The sequence below is a fragment of the Benincasa hispida genome, chromosome 1 (assembly GCF_009727055.1).
Source record: "Benincasa hispida cultivar B227 chromosome 1, ASM972705v1, whole genome shotgun sequence".
NCBI classification, from domain to species: Eukaryota; Viridiplantae; Streptophyta; class Magnoliopsida; order Cucurbitales; family Cucurbitaceae; genus Benincasa; species Benincasa hispida.
In genome coordinates, this window is record NC_052349.1 from 66,726,347 (window position 1) to 66,747,178 (window position 20,832).

At 32.8% G+C, this 20,832-nt stretch overlaps 1 protein-coding gene across 3 annotated transcripts; it reads right to left on the bottom strand.

Moving 5' to 3' along the window:
• Positions 1-1,192: 1,192 nt before the first annotated feature.
• On the bottom strand, positions 1,193-9,105 carry LOC120085336 (histidine protein methyltransferase 1 homolog). Of its 3 annotated transcripts, none has more exons than XM_039041274.1 (8): positions 8,896-9,105; positions 5,454-5,613; positions 5,209-5,271; positions 4,914-4,980; positions 4,682-4,782; positions 3,514-3,558; positions 1,760-2,230; positions 1,193-1,671 (listed from the first exon to the last, which is right to left on the bottom strand). In XM_039041274.1, exons 2-8 carry the CDS (start codon positions 5,586-5,588, stop codon positions 1,501-1,503), a joined length of 1,053 nt encoding a protein of 350 aa, XP_038897202.1. In that variant the 5' UTR covers positions 5,589-5,613; positions 8,896-9,105; the 3' UTR covers positions 1,193-1,500. The 3 variants fall into 3 exon arrangements, with proteins under 3 accessions (XP_038897202.1, XP_038897217.1, XP_038897211.1); XM_039041289.1 differs by lacking the exon at positions 8,896-9,105 and adding an exon at positions 8,680-8,803; XM_039041283.1 differs by lacking the exon at positions 8,896-9,105 and adding an exon at positions 8,648-8,682.
• Between the last annotated feature and the right edge of the window lie 11,727 nt (positions 9,106-20,832).

Consider the following 20,832-nt stretch of genomic DNA (forward strand, 5'->3'; position numbering starts at 1 on the left):
ATTTCACTATTTATCAGATCATGATAGACATCTATTGATGTCAGTGATAGAAATCTATTGTGATCTATCACTAATACATTATAATTAATCTTTTGTTATACTTGAAAACATGTTAAGCAAACTTATCATTTAAAATATTTTCAGTAGTTTTTGTAAATTTTTTCATTTTTTTCATTTTATATTTTTTTCTTTTGTGATTGAAAAAAAAATAGAGAGACAAGTACAACTTACAATGCACCTACATATCTTATCTACTATAAAGTAAGCTAGAATGGGTTAGAAATTATTAATGTGCAATTAATAATGTAGGTTTGTAGTTCGCCTCATTGTATTGACCAAAATACTTTTTATTTTTTTTTCTTTCTTTTTTCTATATCTGTGAGTGTTCGAGCCAGCTTATGCGCACGTCGACTAATCTTACAAAGTAATCTTACAGGATAACCTATTGACCCTACCATATTTAGATGTCAAGGAAACTCGTAAGAAATTAATACCTAAGTAGGTAGCCACCATAGATTGAATCCTACAATATTTGTTTTTCCTTTTTGGTTTTTTTTTAAACTATGACGTTATAATTTTTACAATTTTATTCTCCAGAAAAGATTGGTGGATATGGTATTTTCTAACATTTAACATTAAAAAATGTAATTGTATAGAGATTATATTAGTTAAATATGTAATTCTAATGAAATTTTATTAATTTAATAAGAGGTGGGAAGATTGGACTAAGAGTTATAAATAACCCCATAACTAATTGAGTTCTTGTGCGATATTTTGTTATTTAACTTGCCTTTTTTCTGCTCTAAACTGTCTTTTTTTTTTTAAAGAAAAAAATTGTTCAATCCTGTTTTTAATTATGATTGTTTTTATTAAATTTAGATTAACAACTGTTCATCGTTATTTTCTATGCGAATTCCTTTGAATTTCTTTATACAAATTCTAGTAGAAAAAGATATTATTTTGAAAATAGTTTCCAAGTAACACCAAAACAATGTTTTGACTTTCAAGTATTGAAACGATAATAAATAAATATTTATTTATTTATTTTAAAACGAGAAGACGAGATCCCAAAAAAATATAGATGATTTACATGCTTTTTCCAAACAAAAAAAAGTGACAAAAATGGGGCTATAATTCTAACAAAATCAAAGCTAAATCATGCCCATTAACATAATAATAATAATAATAATAATAATAATAATAATAATAATGACATTGAACTTTTGATTTACTGAAGGTTTAATTTACAGCAACAGCAAGGAGAATCCTCACAAAATTGACAAGAAACTAAAGAAAAAAAAAATACAGATTATACAATCAAAGTATAATAAATGCTTCACTGACTAAACAATTCCCCTTCTAATTTAGGCAACTCCATTAATTGCATATGCTTTGTGATAAATATTATTACATAAAACTTGATTGCTGTGACAAAAGGCACCTGCACATGGACTTCACTGCATCATTTCTTCAAGAGTTTGTCCTGTTTTTTCCATTCTTTCACTTGAGAAAGAACTTCCAAACGTCTCGGTCGGTCATCTCCTTCACCAAGTGAGCTCCAAAAACGCCTTCCTCATCGACTAAACTCCTCAAATGCCTCGCTCCGCTATTGAAACCGACGTAATTCTTCTTTGTGGCCAAGTATAACACTCCATAGGGAGGTCTCACACACTAATTTTCAACAAAAGAGACCATTTTTTCAAAGGTTTTAGATGTTTGTATTCCATAAAGCACTGAAGTTAGTTATTAAAGACTTTACCTTTTTTATCAGTGCATATAGCTTCTTCAAAGAGTTGAGTGAATATGGGATTTCCGCCATTAAAATGACATCGTATCCACCTTCTCCCTGATCGATCTCACTAGCCCTTTCCCATGCTCGACTTCCTGACAGTTTCCTTGATCTCCTTGAGGAAGACTCATGGCCGATGATGCTACCATCTTGACTGCTGCAACCATCCATAAAATCTTCTTCAGAGAAGCTTAAGCTCATTCCGGTGGGTGCTTCGAATCCATCACCCCTAACAACAGATAAGACTGTTGGGAGCTCATCCCAGTCACCAGCATAAAAATGTACCGATGGGGCCAAAGTATGTCTAGACGGAGTTAAGGGACTCTCTGGCTGTCTGCTCTGCCTGTCCCGAGCTTGTTCGAGATTGGCAAGGACGTTCGGTATGGTTGTGCATCTAACAGTTTCTGCACTCAGGTCTTGAAAGTGCACTATGCTTGCTCCCTGTAACAAGAATGAAAACTGAGGTATAAGCACAGTTGCTTGAAGAAAGAAATGTCATGACACATCTTCTATATAATCTCAAAACAAACAGGCTTCAACTTTTACTTCCTTCTAAACCAACAAAACTCCATTCCTTATTTCAACATTTTTCAGTTGATGTATTTTATGGCTTCAGCAATCAACGCCTAAAAGCCACTAGCTAAGCTCCCCTATGGACAAACCCCAATACTACAATGTTACAACCTCCAGATTATTAAGCCTTCACAAATGACATTACTTGAACAGGTTTTATTGTATAGGTTATACAACTGAGTTCTTGAGTTCTAAAGTAAACCTCCACGAGTTATGTATTTCAAGAAGATCATGTAAACAGATGCATGCTTCAGATGAGTTTTTAAGGTTGGGTTAGATTTTAGGGTGGATCATAATAAGATAAAAGTAATAGGTTGGCCAATGGTGTAGTAATGAGATGGGTTAAATATTTTTCCTTCTTATTCTCAATCAATTTTTTAAGGTCAACTTGTCCCATGTGTGTCCTTGCATGTTCGAAATTGAGAAAAATAGAAATAAAATAGGATACTTTCTTTTTCACACACATGTTCAAAGCATGTTGAAATGTACCAGTATCCAACACATATTTAACGCGAACACTTTGTCAAGAGTCTCCGTGCTTCCTCAGTTAGAGTCTATTAATTGACTTCTCAACAGAGAAAAAATATTTTGATTAACAAATAGTTCTGGTTACAAACTCCATAAAGTACACGATAAAGACTAGTTGAACATCTAAATACTAGTAAACGAAATGAATAGTTGAAAACCAATAACAAATCATGTCAATATATCTTTATCATAATTTTATAGTACGGATCGATAAAATCTAAGAAAGTATTCAAATGATGCTTCAGTCAATTAAACTTGCCCTCGTGTCCTATCCTCGTCTACCTTATACCCTTTTGTAACAAATAAAATAGTGGTGAATAAATAACAATGATGATTTAATTTACTGTCGACCAATTCAAACTCTACATTTAAAAAACATGAACTCTACCTTGATCTAATTAGAATAATTTGTGAGAAGAAACTACACACCTCAGCACATTATAATGAAATTTTTTCACACAACTTTACTTGATTGAACTTGCAGTTAGAAAGCATCATAATAGTAAGAAAAAGAGCGCAACAGAAAAGGTACCAAAGTAAGAAGTAAGAACGTATTTTAACTAGTAACAGACACAGTGCATGAATGTACGAATAGAGACGGATTAAAAATGGTTTAAAGGTACCTTGAGGCAAGCAAACACCCCGGGAAGTCCATAGCTACAACCTAGCTGTAAAACATGAACTAAAGAGGTTAGCTTAAAAATCATAATATGTAAACTACTATTTGCATCTAGGAAACAGAATCATATTAACATGTGGAATAAATCATGGGGAAGTCCAGAAATTTAATGCCCTCTTTAATAACCATCTGGTTTTTAGTTTTTAGTTTTTTAAAATTAAGCCTACAAACACCCACCATCACTAAATTTCTTGCTTTGTTATCTACTCTTTACCCATATTTTCAAAAACCAAGCCAATTTTTGGGGAAAAAAAAAAAAGTCTTTAAAAACTTATTTTTGTTTTTGAAATTTAGCTAAGAATTCAACTCTTGTACTTAAGAAATATGCAAACCATGGTAAGAAAATGAGAGAAAATGTGCTTAATTTTCAAAAGCCAAAAGCAAAAGACGAAATGATTACCAAACAAGACCGAAGTTAATAAACTAACAAGATTCGTTTACAATTTCCTTGTAAAACCAAGGTTTTATTATGTGTTTTCAGTTGGTTAGAACACTCCGAGGCTCCACATATTGACATAGCATAACAGAAAGGGCAACCGTGCTCATTCTAACATAAACTAATGATTCGAGCAAATACTTTGGCTAACAGTGTTTAGGAAAACAAACACACACAGAGAAAGGAAAGCATCCTACATTCAACAGAGGATTGCCTTGGTTGTCCTTCCTTCAATGAGACGATGTAAAGATACAAAACATATTTACTAGTTCAGACACAGCTAGAACTAATAAGAAATGTACTATATGGTGACTGCCTTGCCCCTTCGGGCCCTCACTTTGATATGCTCGAAAATAATCTCTATCTCATAAAATTCAGGCAAGGAAATGAGGAACCCACAATTAAAAAAACACACACACAATCATCTACACGAGATAAAAAAATGTTTCACAATCAAAATAATCATGCACAACAATTAATAAATATACGCTGGAATGAAAGAGAATGTCAGTACACCAACCATATAAAGAAAATGCATTGTATGAATGTCATGCTCAAAGGTGTAAAATTATTACACCCGATGTAAAAATTTTACTTAGAACTCAAGGACACTACAGCCTATGGAATAGTTCAAGTAAGGTCGTCTGATTTTATAATTACTATAATGGATTATTACCTCTAGTACTCTTTTGCCCCTAAAGCTCAGTTGTCCGTCACGGATCTCGTGCTTAAGGACATTTACAAGATCAATGGAACTGTCCCAGGATTTCAGATGACCTACATAATAAAGACATACTTCAGCCTTAAAGGACACACGTATAAGCTATGGTAACCCTTACTTCTAAAACAGATTTTGAAAAGAAAAATTAAATTTCAAGTAGTTATGAGTATATAAAGCATAAAAGTACCTTCAGGTTTTGAAGATGCAGACTCTGAGCCGTTAAAGCCAATTATATCGGCAACACTAACTCTACCCTGGAGAGAAGGATGCCAATTAGCATGAATGAAAAACTCTATTATAATTTGTTCTAGTTATCTAATCCAGGAAAAGCAAGAATCTTAGTGGAAAATTGGTTGTGTTAACCAATTTTCACAGTGACAAATAGAAGGCCACTAACCGACAAACAAAAAATATAGTATAATTTACATAACCTCTAGTGTATAAGGATCCCCTCACCCCAGGGAAAAAAATGAAATAGGTACCTTAAAAACATTGAGACCTTGCAAATCTACGTTCTCCCCTGCATATTTGTATGGATGAGCTGTCTGATAAAAAGATAAGGAAATGTTAATGGTATTCCAAACGTAGGTGTTAAAATGGAAAAACAAATAGATGGGTTAACTGAAACAACCTAGATAATGTTGGTTTGATAACTAAAAATAGTTTTTCACAATTATGAGGGGTGCTTTGCAATAACAAGAAGTTTAGTATAGATGAATTGAATTGCCTTTGAAGGGAGAATCTCAACAGCTGGTGACGGGAGATGGACATCTCTCTCTGAAATGGAGGGAGAGCTGTGGCTTCCTTTATCTTGAGGCACCAAGCCAGGCAAGCACTGGGAAAGTAGTGATGGTGCCCTCATTATAACTTATGGAATTAAAAGATACCTGCACATTGGAAGGACAATTTGTAAACAAAAAGTGGTTTAAATACTCATCAAGCATACTATTCTCCCCTAGAACCGAGACCTCATCATAATGTAGACCCCTTTTCTATTTAGAAAAAGAGAACTTTATTTACGATAGGGTAGATGAGGAATGCCTCCAACAAATGAAGGGGGTTTACAAAAGAGAGAGAGAGAGAGAGATGGATGCCAATTGGCAAAAAACATCAACATATAATAGTTACAAAAATCTCTAGATAATTGGGGAAAAAACTTGTTGATCCCAATCATTTGACCAAATGAAACTGCAATTTGAAGAGGGGAGGTTAATCAAGGAAAAGTCGTTTACCAGCTTATTGAATTTAAGCATATGGTGGGTAATTAAACGACCAAAAGATCAAAATCACCACGAGTTTCAAGCTCATCCATAAAAAGGTTCCTTCCATGGTAGGAAAGAGGACCATAGACACCCGAGATCCAATTAGAGAAGTTTCAGCAAGCTTGAAGCTGATACGAGACAATTACTTTTATTAAATGGGCAAAGCAGGATCTTGCCAAGGAGCACTTTCAACAAAGGAGAGAGTCCCCTCATTATAACTATGAAAGAGGCTATTTGACACCTCAGGTTATGTAAGGTCACTTGTATTGATCGGAGGGTGGTCAACATCGTTAGGCTCCAACATGCCAACATCAACAGTACTCAAATAGTTAAGGAAACTTCGAAAAAAAAAGAAATCTTCATTATTCGAAAGAGAGATTTCTCCCGACTGAGGTTGAAACTTGAAAGGACCTTGCCTAATTTTAACTGAGGTGGCAAACTTTTCAGGAAGGTTTTCTGGGAATAAAAAAAAGTTGGGTGGAGGGATAAAGACTAGATTTACTACAATCAAGGGGAAGTTTAAGGATTTAAACATGCACCCAGAGGCCGGAGCTTGACTTTTAATAGCAAGGCTAAAAGGTTATCTCATCATGGTGAGCCATAGACTCAATTAGCAACTTTTGTTTAATGTAACTCTCCTAAAATATCTTGAAACATTGAGCCAGAGGTAAGCAACTAACATCCAGTCATAAAATATTTAACCACCATGGTAAGACTTCATCACCTGAGAGAAGAAACTTCAATGAAATGGAAACCGATTAACCTTTTAGCAAAGATGTTGAGATTGAAAGGCCTGAGATAAAAACCAAAACTGAATTCCCTCCTGGGAATTTAAGGCCAATTGAAGCCTAAAAAATGGAAGCTTCCAAACATTCCCATAAATAATGTCTTAATAGTAGCATTGAATAAAATGTTTACACAACTCACTAGTAGCACAAGTTGTCCTCATTCCATATGTTAACCGGTAGGATGAAAAATTAAATCCAACCAACATAAGAAGAATTGAGGAATGGAAAAGGTGAGGCGATAAATGAATTTCACTTTTCGAAGTTAACTGCCCTGTCTAAACTAGCCTTTACTTGAGCATGAGGAGGTTTATTTCTTCTCGATTGTTGCCAGTAAATGAAGTTCCCACTTCTAGGCTGAAACGGTTTAACACACACCATGGATCTACCAAGACTTGGAGTTTTAAGTAATCTTGAACCAATCATCATGAAAAACAGCCTGGTGATCACAAAAGTAAAATCCCCAAGGACTTTGAAGAACTCAGCACACCATGAGAGTGAGTAAGTGGGCTCGGAGACCAAGAGTTTAATAACAGGGAGAGGAAAAAGGGTGCTCTAGCCTCTAGGCTCAGACAACTACTGTTTATCTTGAACAACTGCCTGTACATAGAAATTTTTTCTTTCACATAGGGGCAGGGAGAAGAGACAAATGGCTACGAGGAGCAGAGGGCTTTATGCCAGGTTTTCTAACTCTCTCCAATCATTCTACAGTCTCCACCCACAGGGAACACTCCCCACTTGACATTTCCTAAATCATTCTGGCACTTAGAGCAGAGTCAGAAAAGGTATTGGCCAGCCATTCTAAATTAGATTGTCAACCAGAATCAAAATAATATTAAAAACTGCCTCTCCTATAATCTGAATCTTCTATTTATACTTTTCCTATTCAAGCCAAGGATGAAAACTTTGTGATTAACTGCACAACAATCATCCAAGTCAAAGAAACCATTTGCTAGAAAGAAGAAAGATCGATGGAGACACAAAGGAGGCACCATATTGAAGTTCGTAACAGTAGACTTCTGCACAATATGATGAGCAAAATTGATCTCCACACAAAGAAAAACTGGCAAAGAATCATCTAAATGGACATGAAGTAATATCTTCTGAGAAATCTAGCAATTTAATCTTGCAGCTATATATATATATACAAGAAATGCATTCCTTTATAGATGAGATCTCCATATGTAGCATCCCACTTGACAAGACCAATGATCCCAATATAGAAAGTAGAGAGGCAGATAAACATAAATAAATAAATAAATAAATTGAAGGACCAAAACCAATTAAAAAAGAAATCTAAATCAAGTAAACTTCTATTAGTGATCCATATTATTTTTATGCATTAATCTAACTCCTACGAGCTCATTCGGGTACTCAAATGTATTGAAAAAAAGTTATAATACACACAACGCACATCGCACAATTCACCAAACAAACATTGTTATCCTAGTCTTTGTACACTAAGATATTGTACTATCATTTGACATTGTACAGCACATACCGCCTCAAATATTCAATTGTAAGAATTCGAATTAAAATGATAATATGAAAATAAAGCAGTTTTAAAACTAAAATGGAAATAATTGAAAAAGAACTTCCTCAAAAAGGTAGATACCAAATCACCAACTAGGCCACCAAATATTTACTTTTAGAAAAAACCAAGGAGGAGAAGGAAACAAGTAGTGATCCATTAAAATTGAAATCCAAAGTAACCTCCAATTTCATGAAAACATAGAGGTTTGAAGATCTGAAAAAGGGCAGAACAAAATCACACACGCAACACTTCATATACAATGAAAACAGATATAGCAATCAGTGGAGTTGTCAAAACTAATCAAACTAGAAATTCAATCTCTGTATCAAGAAAATTCAACCTGAAACCTTAGCTGTTGAAGAGCAATCAAACCTGTCAACAATCAAGAGCCAAGAAAGTTGATCTAAACAGTTCGATTACTCAATCAAAATTCCAAGAAACCAAGACCCAGAAAACAAAATTACACCTCTCCAACATAAGAAGAACAAAAAAGCAATCAAACCCAAATCTCCAAATACGTAAAGAAAGCAATCCAGCACATCAGATAGAGAAACAAAAACCCCATAAAAGCAAAGAAAAGCAACTCACGCAGGAAGCTAATTGGAATGTCGAAGGGAAAATCCAAGGAAATTTTGTGATGATCGAAGACCCAGAAAGGTATTATAGTCAGAGATTTGAATAGGCATGAGGAAACTCTGCAATTTCAAAGGATAAAAGATATGGGTTTGGTTTCCAATCAAAGTCAAAAGAGAATACAACGTCAAGAAAGAAACTTTCCCAGCTGAACAGAGAAGCTTCGATTCAGACCTGCACTCCAAAATACCAAAGTTTTTCCACATTGCCCCTTCAACTTCTCGCTATTTTCGAATTTACCCAGATGGTGCCGCTGCCGTAATTAAAGGGAAAAGGTAAGAGTATTTTCGGTATAAGAGTGTGATTGGGGTTAGAAAGTCCACGTGTGAAGGTTGAAAGGTGAGGAAGGAAGAAAGCGGCGATTTGGTCGGTCGTTTCATCGGCATCTTCACCAGCAGTTGTACGGAGATTCTCTGACCTTTGCTCTCTGGTTGCCACGTGTGCAATTATTAGTCATCTTAAAAATTCTGTAACGGAGTTAAATTTCATGTTTGATGTGTTTGATTGCAGATTAAGAAACAATATTCCAATTTTAACCATGATTGGCACTGTATATATATAAAAAAATTATAAAACTAATTATAGTTATCCGATAAATGTTTTAATTGAAAACAAAATTATAATTGTTTTATTTATCAACAAGTTTTATATTAACCATTTTTGTATAATTATTATTTCGTAACATTATACAATATATAATATATTACATAATATATATTTTAATTTTAAAAAATTGTAAGATTATAACATAATATTGAATTTCTAATTTTTTTTTTATCTTTATTTAATATAGTTTTACATTTTGATATTCAAAATTTAAAATTTTGATACAATAATAACACAAAAACGTTGTTCAGAATTTGCACTATTTGTTTGTGTTTGTCTATCAAATACATATTTGCTTGCTAAATTCAATAAATTTGAAAACATAACATAAAATTTGGATTGTCAACCAAACAAGGCTTAGCAATTTTATAGTTTTCGTTATATAGATAGATAGGTAGATAGTAGACTAAATTATAAAAAATGTCCTTCAACATTTTAGTTTGTATAAAAAAAAATATCTTTGAATTTTTAAAATTATTTTAGGGGTAAAGAATAGCAAAAATAAATAAATAAAATAAAAATAATCCTTAAATTTACAAATTTAGAAATGATTTTTAAAATTTGCAAATATAGCAAATAAACATAAAAAGCATTTTCCTGTTTTTGTTATTCTAAATTTACTCTTATTGGTGTATCAACATGCATGTCAATAGTATATCTGATATACTTTATATCTGGTATACCATATTTATCATTCATAAATCTTATCTATTAGTTAATAAGTGCTTGTTCATTTTATGTTATTCGTTTGACTTAATTTCAAACCTTATCTGTTTGTTATAGAATATTATTTTTTTAGTACACTATAATAATTTATAATATTGGATAAACTATTGGTACATCAATGTTAAACTTGAAATTCAATCTTGAACATGTGTTGATATACAACTAATATATTTGAACAAATGTATCTTTAGAAAGTAATGATAAACTAATGATATACCAATGTTTTATACTTGGATTGAATTACGAGTTAATGTTGATATGATAATAATATATCAATGTTATATTTAAAATTTTATTTAGAAGTAATATTGATATACTACTGATACACTAATGATATATTTGAAATTAGATTTTTTTCATTAGCATTGATACAACATTGATAAATTAGTTTATACTTTAGATGAATTTTGAATAATTCATACCTAATGATAATTACTAACGCATTAATAATATATATACTTGAAATTGAATTTTGAATAAATATTGATATATTACTGATACACCAATATAATACTTAAGAAGGATTTAGATCATGAGTGATATACTATTAATACACTAAAAATGTACATGAAATGAATTTCCAATTACTACTAATATACTATTGATACATCTATATCACAATTTAAATAAAATTTGAATGAGTGTTGAAAAATTATCGATACACCAAATACCTAATATTGAGCTCATAACATTGATACACTAATGATCTACTCGCAATTTATTTCGAATTAGTACTAATATACACGATTGAAATGCCAATGTTAAAACTTTAATAAGTATTATTCTAAATGATATACTTCATATTTGGTATATCAACAATACCACCGATTTTTTTTCTTAATAAATTAAGTATATCAATCAATTAATAAACGAAATATGTTTTTTTTTTTATATAATCGATATACCAAATTAAATATAACTTGTATGTCACAAAATCATATCAATAATTTAGAGAAAAAACAGATTAACTAATATAATTTGTATTTGATATATCACTTGACAAAATTAATGCATTTAACATATATCATCAATATCAAAATTGAATTAATATAATAAAAATAACTCTATAGCAATATGAAAAAGATAAAAATAATAGTTACCATAATCAAATAAATAACGTTGACCATAACTTAACTAAAATCATGATATATCACTTGTATAAATGCAGGATATGGTTGACAAGGGACTTTTTTTTTTGGTATTAACCCCTATGAGAATATTCTTGAGAAGATTTTTCTTCCTTTCTCCAAAATTTCCCCACCTTCCTTGTATAGCTTCTTACTATTAACTTTTTTCCACATGTATATATTCTTTTTCCTTTAAATCCTAGGGTTGTATACACTAGTTGAATATAAGAAATAAGATTTGTATAGATCTTGTAAAACTATATGGTATCAGAGCTACAATCCTAAAGCTCCTCTCACTGTAATTATTCTAAACCTCGCGTCAGAGGAGAAAAAAAAAATTCTTCCAAATCCCCTCGTCAAAGGACCTTAAAGTTCTTCATCTCGTCAGGAGATCTTCATCAAAAGGAAGAAGAAGAACCCAACTCACCAAGCACTTCTGGTATTCACGACAAACAGAGAAACCAAAAGTTGCCATCGTTGGGTATTTACCACTCAAAGTTCCTCAAACTTGAGGCTGGAATACATATATATATATATATGTTTTTCTTTGTTGCTGATATTCTGTCACTGGAATAGTGTCCCCTTGATGTTTTTTCTAAAGTTTATGGTTGGAATCTTGCGCTGTTCATTGGGTATTGACGTTGGAATTTTTTGTCCTTTTCATTGCTAATATCTGCCATTGAAATTGTTTTCTCCCTTCCTGTTTTTCCTAAAGTTCATTGTTGGAATTTTGTGCTGTTCATTGGAGTTCCCTTTTAAAGCTATTATCAGACACATGTAGCACAAGTGTCATTTACTTGTCTTTCCAGATGTTTTTTTTGTTGGGCAAGGATAAACCAAGCCAATGGCTTCATCATCTATAAATAATGCACCTATGATGGAAAGATTTGTTCTTCAAATCACAAACTATAAGCTCAAGGGAAGAAATTATATATCATGATCACAATTTGTCATGATGAATATGTTGGGATTGATATTTTAAATTTCGTGGGTCATGTAGTTTGTAATTGTAACGTACAAATAATTTATTTTTTTAAATAAAATATGAGATATTTTATTTATCATTTAGTAGCATTAACACACAAAACCAATAAACAAACCTCCAAGGTTAATCTGTAGCTAATATCACCATATAATTCTATGAATTAACTTTTTAAGTGTTTAAAAGAGTGTTTTAAGTGCTTAACAAGATTTTAAGTGCTAAAATTTATTTTTATGTATTGTAAAATGTCATTCTAATAAACTATTAAATAAAGACATTAAAAGTCAAGGATGACCATAGGTGACATGACCTGAATCCTGAGTAAATTGTGAACTCTTGCCTCTGAAGACGGTCCTTTGATTTGTATTGGTGAGATTGACCAGATCACCGACTCAATAAGCCTACCATTTAAGGGATTCGTCTGATTGGGGAGTTGGGAATACAGCTACACAAGACGGAATTCACTTAGAGTAAGTAGATAAAATGTTCCCTTAAGTGTTGATTCCGAGACTTGAACAATGTCGTGCCATACTCTCTCTTGGCTCGAGAGGGGTTTGGTCATAGTTGGACTATGACTTATTGTTCATTAAAGGGATCAATGGTACTTAAGAAGTTAGATGTAACTATAGGGGCAAAATGGTAATTTTGGTCTAGTTGTACTTACAAGCAATCTGTAAAGGGTTATCACACTATTGACTAGTTATATCCAATAGACACAGAAATATATCTGTAGTGCGAAAAGTACAGTTGTTGATCTTTAATGGAGTAACCGACAGTTAATGGATGTTGAATAATTTAATTAAAGAAGTTTAATTAATTATTCAAGTACCATTAGAGCTTCAATTGATAGGTCCATAAGGTCTCTTCTGTAATTTAACAGAGATTATTGAGAATTAATTTTGGATTAATTTGAATTCTTCAAATTAATCTACGAAATAAATTATATATGTTATAATTAATTTAACTTAATTATATATGATATGATTACTATAATGTATTTGATACATTATAATATAAAGTTTATTGGAGAGGAACGAAATATTTGAATATGATTAAAATATAAATTATATGAATTGGATTCATATAATTAAATTTAATATAAATGAGATTTATATTAAATACCATGCATTAATGAGATAATTAAAACTATAGGTTATATTGTATTTGATACCATATAAAACTATAGACTATGTGTTATATATGATATAACATATAGTTATATGTATATATAGTAAGTTGTTATTATATATATATATATAATATTTCCTTAAGTTAAAATTAATTTTTTAATTTAATTTTAATTTAAGAATAAAGAGAAGGAAATAACTTCATTCCCCTTAATTCTCTCTTGGCCTACGTGGTAAGTGGGAAAAACTGAATCCTACAATTTATTTTTCCCAAAGGAGTTACAATGGAGTTTCAACCATTCTCTCTAATATATATATATCTTACAGATACTCTCCCTCTAAAAAATCTATCACTCTCTTCTAAAATCTCAGAGCCCACACCTTTTGAGAAATTCTCATCCCCAAGGGAATACAGATGTAACTATTTGTGGTGGTGTCCTCACTGGTGTTGCTCTATTCGTGATTGATCGTGATCGTCGGTGAAAGGAGGATATACAAGAAGAAATAGTTCTTTGAGGGTAAGTAAACTCTAACCCTATGCTTTCCCTTCTCAATCATGTTGTAATATTAATTTGTTAATTGCATAATTCTGTTATGTAATTTTCATTCTATTTAAAAACTAAAAATTGGGTCGATCTCGCTTCTATAATGGAACTTCACCATTTTTTCAATTGGTATTAGAGTGGAGGTTCAATCCCATTTTTTCTTATTTTCCAGAATTGAATTACAGTGAATTGGTGGGATTTGCATTATGTTTTTAATTCATGTTGATGAATGTATGATGGTTTGTAATTTTTGGATGTTTGCGGGATTGGACCCTAGATTTATTGCTTTTCTTTACAAATTGGTTTGTAAGGGTCCAGTGTTTTAGCATTTAATTGCAATAGAGTCAGTAATTTGTATATTTTGAGTAATTTGTGATCGAACTGGTGCTTTTCTGGAGAAAATGAGGCCCAATTCAGAGAAGATTCGATGGATTTTGCAACTGTACAGTGGGTTGCAACATTGTACCCTAGCATTGCAACGCTTCGAGACGAAATTTTTTTTTTCAGTTCGCACGTGGCTCGTTGTTTTTCTGGCTCAAGGTTCATTCAGTTTGCTTGGTTTGGCTGGCTCATGGGTGGTTCAGGTTCTAGGCGGTCCGATTCGTGCGGTTCAAGACCCAGTTCACTTGTTTATAACCGTTTTGGCTTTTAATTTTGTAATAGTTAGTTGTTTTTAACTAGTTAAATTAATATAAGCATTATATTAATTTAATTAATTGTTTAGAAGTCCAATCCCGATCCAATAATTTTTGTTTAAATTATGCATATGATGCATGGTTTAATTTATATAATTATATGTCATAATGTATGCCATTTAGTAAAATCCCACCATAGGTTATGCATTATTCATGCATCATTTATATTATAAATGTTATAATATATAGTTGCATGATTTAATCTTATAGCATGTTCATGCATCATATAATATAAATGTTATAATATATGTTTGCATGCATTAATAACATAGCCATACATAATTTATATTGTAAGTATTATAATATATAGTTTGAATGTATGGATAAATGTATGTTATTAATTATTTCATTACTTTATTATATAAGTGTTATATATGTTAAATAATGAAATGGAATTGCATGAAGCATGTCACTTCTTTAGGTTATTTTATAATTATTATAATTTACCTAAATATGCGTTCACATGCAATGATTAGTTTTAATTTATTTCATTTCTTTTATAAAAGTTATATTAAATGAAATTAGAAATTAAAAATCAATATTTCAGAATTGCATGCAAAACCTTAGGCTAAAATCATTTTTTAAAATAGTTTTAAAACATGATTTATGTAGACCTAAGATCAGATTTCTAATGAGATTAGAAATAAGTTTAATCTTTTAATCAGTTTAATAGGATTAAATTGGTTTTAATTAAAAGATTAAATTTGTAGCAAATGTATCTATAAGGGACCTTTTGTCTAAAGCTAGTTTTATTTAGGCTGGGGTATTTAAGTTGACAGAAATGAAACACCCCTATTTGGAAACTGACCTGGAAAGGTGAATTCGATAGATTTGCCACAAATATGCAATTGTTGATTAAAGTTTATTAAAGTGTTTAATGAACATTAATCAAAGGTGTTTAACTATCTAAAGTAAGTATTACTTTTGGAGAAATTTAAATAATCACTTAGTAAAATAATTAGCCGTATTTTTCTAAGTTAAATAACCCTAGGTAAAACACTCAGTGTGAGGAAAATGAGATATATGATACTTCATTTTTCTTTTTCACCTTTCTCCATACAAATTCACACCGTGAGATCTATACTCGGACTTGAGTCACCTTTGCTTGTGTCCCATATGGGTGGTGTTTGTATAGGTCAATACCAAGGTGAATGAAGAGAGTGTTTATAGTAAGTGGGAGCGGGGTATGTGTCAACACATCCCAGGGGCTCTCTCATTAGTTTATAGTAAATTTTCATGCTTGATCTCGAGGCACATATACTTGTGTCCCCCTATGGATGACATTTGCATGACTTTTTACTCAAACTCCATAAATGGATAGGATTGCTTTAGTTTTTACCCCAATTGGTTTTTTTCCTACCGTTGGGTCATTGGGGCAGAACTTTAGAATCTAAAATGAGGGGTTACACTTACAAAAAAAAAAATGTTAAGTAAGTTAACAATTTCTGAACCGAACAATGGTGACTGATATTTACAGTAACAAGGAGTTGTTCTGTATATTGGTTGAGATTGCTTCATTTCAGTGAAGGAGTACCTAATCACCCTATAGTGACTTTTACCTTGCCTTACTGAAACATCATTGCAAAATAGATCTCATATATGGTGCATTAAATTATTTTGCTAAATTTGATTGGTTTTTCCAAATGGGTAATGCTTGAGTACTAATTTAAATAAATTGTATGTTTCAACAATTTTTCATTATGACTTCCGCAACGCTAAATTTACTCGTAATCGAAAAACTTACCAGCGAAAATTACGCAACATGAAAAAACACAATCAACACAATATTAATCATCGATGACCTGAGATTTGTCCTTATGGAGGATTTTCCTCCTGTTCCTACTCAAAATGCTCCTCGAAAAATTCGGGAGGCATATGAGCATTGGATACAGGCAAATGAAAAGGCCCAATAGTATATCTTGACAAGCCTTTCTGAAGTCTTGGCCAAGAAGCACGAGTCCATGCTTACTGCCCATAAGATCATGAAGTCTTTATGGGGAATGTTCGGACAACCGTCCGCACAACTTAGGCATGACGCTCTTAAATTCATCTTTAATGCCGGTATGCAAGAATGGGCATCTATTAGAGAACATGTTCTCAACATGATGGCCCACTTCAACGTGGCGGAGATGAATGAGTTTGTTATCAATGAGGCCAATCAGGTTAGCTTCATCCTGGAAACTTTACCTGAAAGTTTTCTGCTGTTTCATAGCAATGCTGTTATGAATAGGATTGACTACAACTTGACCACTTTGCTCAATGAGCTACAAACTTTCCAATCCTTGATGAAAATCAAGGAACAAAAGGGTGAGGCAATTGTTGCTTCATCCTTTAATGGAGGTTCGATCTTTAGAACTAAGTCTATGCCTTCTTCTTCCGGCATCAAAAAGTGAAAGAAGAAGAAAGGTGAAAAGGAGAAAGCTAGCCCACAAGTTGTTGCCTAGAGGGGCAAAAGGGCCAAGGCTACAAAGGGAATCTATTTCCATTGCAACTAGTAGGGATACTGGAAGAGGAATTGTCCCAAATACTGGCAGAAAAGAAGAAGGCCAAACATGGTAAATATGATTTGCTTGTTTTGGAGACTTGTTTAGTGGAGAATAATGATTCAGCCTGGATAATAGATTCAATCACCACTAACCATGTTTGCTCTTCATTTCAGAAAATTAGTTTCTGGCGGAAATTGGAGGCTGAGGAGATGACGATGCGTGTCGGAACTGAGCACATTGTCTCAGCTGTGATAGTGGGAGGACTTCAGCTTACTTTACAGAATAGATATATTTTATTAGAAAATTTATTTGTTGTTCCTGACTTAAAGAGGAACTTAATTTCTGTAAAGTGTTTAATAGAACAAAATTATTTTGTTTCATTTAATGTGAATAAAGTATTTATTTATAAAATTGGTATCAATATTTGTTTTGCTAAGATAGAAGATAATCTTTATGTGCTAAGACCATTAACAACTAAAGCAGTCTTAAACACTGAAATGTTAAAAACTGTGAGAACTCAAAATAAAAGACTTAATATTTCTTCTAAGGAAAATGCCCATCTTTGGCACCTCAGATTAGGACACATAAATCTCAATAGGATTGAGAGATTGGTCAAGAATGGACTTCTAAGCGAGTTAGAAGAAAATTCTTTACCTGTGTATGATTCATGCCTTGAAGGCAAAATGACTATAAGATCTTTTACTAGAAGAGGTCACAAGGCCAAAGAACTTTTAGAATTTGTACATTTAGACCTCTATGGTCCGATGAATATTAAGGTAAGAAGAGGGTTTGAATATTTTATCATTTTTACTGATGATTATTCTAGATATGAGTATGTTTATTTAATGCAACATAAGTCTAAAGCTTTTGAAAAGTTCAAGGAGTACAAGGCTTAAGTTGAGAACGCATTAAATAAAACCATTAAAACATTTCGATCTGATTGAGTGGAGAGTATTTGGATCTAAAATTCCAAGACTTTTTTATAGAACATGGAATTGTATCGCAACTCTCGGCACCTGGTACGCCTCAGTAGAATGGTGTATCAGAAAGGAGAAATCGAACCCTGTTGAACATGGTTCAGTCTATGATGAATTATGCTTCCCTACCTTACTCGTTTAGGGTTATGCATTACAGATTACAACTTACATTTTGAACTGTGTTTCGTCTAAAAGTGTTACTGGAAACCTTTGGAATTATGGAATGATCGTCAAGGTAGTTTACGCCATATCAGGATCTTGGGTTGTCCAACATATGTACTTGAGGCAAATCTTAAGAAATTGGAATGTCATTCAAAATTATGCATATTTGTAGGTTACCTAAAAGGAACAAGATATGGTTATTTCTACGATCCTAAGGATAATAAGGTGTTTGTGTCGACAAACGCTACCTTTTTAAAAGAGGACCACATAAGAGAGCATAAACCCTGCAATAAGATTGTGTTGAGTGAACTTTCCAACGAAACTACTGAACCTTCAACAAGAGGTGTTAAAGAAACTAATACCTCAACAAGAGTTGTTGAAGTTGGATCATCTAGTAGGTCAAATTCACCTCAAGTGTTGAGGGAGCCTCGATGTAATGGGAGGGTTGAGAACCCGCCTATTCGTTATATGGGTTTAACAGAAACCTTGGCTATCGTAGCTGACAAAAATGTTGAGGATCCATTGTCTTACAAGAAGGTAATTGAGGATGTTGACAAAGATGAATGAATCTAAGCTATGGATCTCGAAATGGAGTCTATGTACTTTAATTATATTTGGGATCTTGTAGATCAACCTGATGGGGTTAACCTATAGGTTACAAATGGATCTATAAGAGAAAATGGGGTGCTAAAGGGAAGGTGCAAACCTTCAAGGCTATATTTGTGGCAAATGGTTATACCCAAGTTGGGGGAGTCGACTATGAGGAGACTTTCTCACCTGTTGTCATGTTAAAGCCTATTTGGATCCTCCTATCTATTGCTTTATATTATGACTATGAGATTTGGCAAATGGACTCCAAGATTGCCTTTCTGAATAGTAATCTTGAGATGACTATTTATATGGAGCAGCTTGAGGGATTCATAATTTAAGGTCAAGAGCAAAAGGTTTGCAAGCTAAATCGATCCATTTATGGATTGAAATAAGCTTTTTGATCTTGGAATATAAGATTTGATACTGCGATCAAATCTTATGTCTTTGATTAGAATGTTGATGAGCCTTGTGTTTATAGAAGAATCATCAGCAGTTCAGTAACTTTTCTAGTGCTATATGTAGACGATATCCTACTCATTGGGAATGATGTAGGCATGCTGATTGAAATTAGAAATTTGCTACCGACCCACTTCTAAATGAAAGATTTGGGAGAGACGTAGTTTGCTCTGGGCATTCAGATCTTTAGAGATCAAAAGAACAAATCGTTGCCCCTGTCTCAAACATCGTATATTGACAAGATGCTTGTTAAGTTTTCGGTGCAGAACTCCAATAGAGGTTTACTCCCTTTCAGGAAAAGTTATTTTGTCTAAGGAACAATGTCCTAAGACACTTCAAGAAGTTGAGAAAATGAGACGGATCCTTTATGTGTCGGTTGTTGGTAGCCTGATGTATCCGATGTTATGTACTAGATTTGACATTTGCTATACAGTGGGGATAGTCAGTAGATATCAGTCTAATCCAGGATTTGATCACTGGGTTGCCATTAAGAACATCTTGAAGTATCTACGGAGAACGAGAGACTACATGCTTGTATATGGTTCTAAGGATCTAATCCTTACAAGATACACAGACTCTGATTTTCAAACTGATAAGAATTCTAGAAAATTCACATCAAGATCAATGTTCACTCTTAATAGAGGAGCAGTAGTTTGGAGGAGCACCAAGCAGGGGTGCATTGCTGACTTCACTATAGAGACTGAGTACTTAACAGTTTGTGAAACTACTAAGGAAGTTGTGTGGCTCAGGAAATTTCTGACTGATCTAGAAGTGGTTCCAGGCATGTCAAAACCTATCACCCTTTATTGTAACAGTAGTGGTGTTGTGCAAATTCTCGAGAGCCTAGGAGTCACAAGCACGGGAAGCACATAAAGCGGATGTATCATCTCATTCGAGATTATGCATCAAGGGGACGTGATCGTTACGCAGATAGCTTCGAAGCACAACATTGTCGATCCATTTACAAAGGCCCTCATGGCTAAGGTGTTTGAGGGCCACCTACATAATATGGGTCTATAGGATAGACCACATCTAGTCTAGGGGAAGTGGAAGATTTTGTATTGGGGGCATTTTATGCCCTAGTTTAATGTTTTGTGTACTTGTATTTTAGTATGACTTTTATGATGTATACCTCACTAGCTTTAAGATAAGTGAGAGATTTTCGGGGTTGATGCCCTAAATCTTGTGGGTTTTGTAGTTTGTAACTGTAATATACAAATAATTTATTTATTTAATAAAATATGAGATATTTTATTTATCATTTAGTAGCATTAACTCACAAAAACCAATAAACTAACATCCAAGGTTATCATCTATAGCTTAAACATATATGTAGAGACATATAAGTGAATTATGTTTAAGTGATAACCTAAATGGTCTATAGTAGATGGATAAAGCTGGATACCTTATCC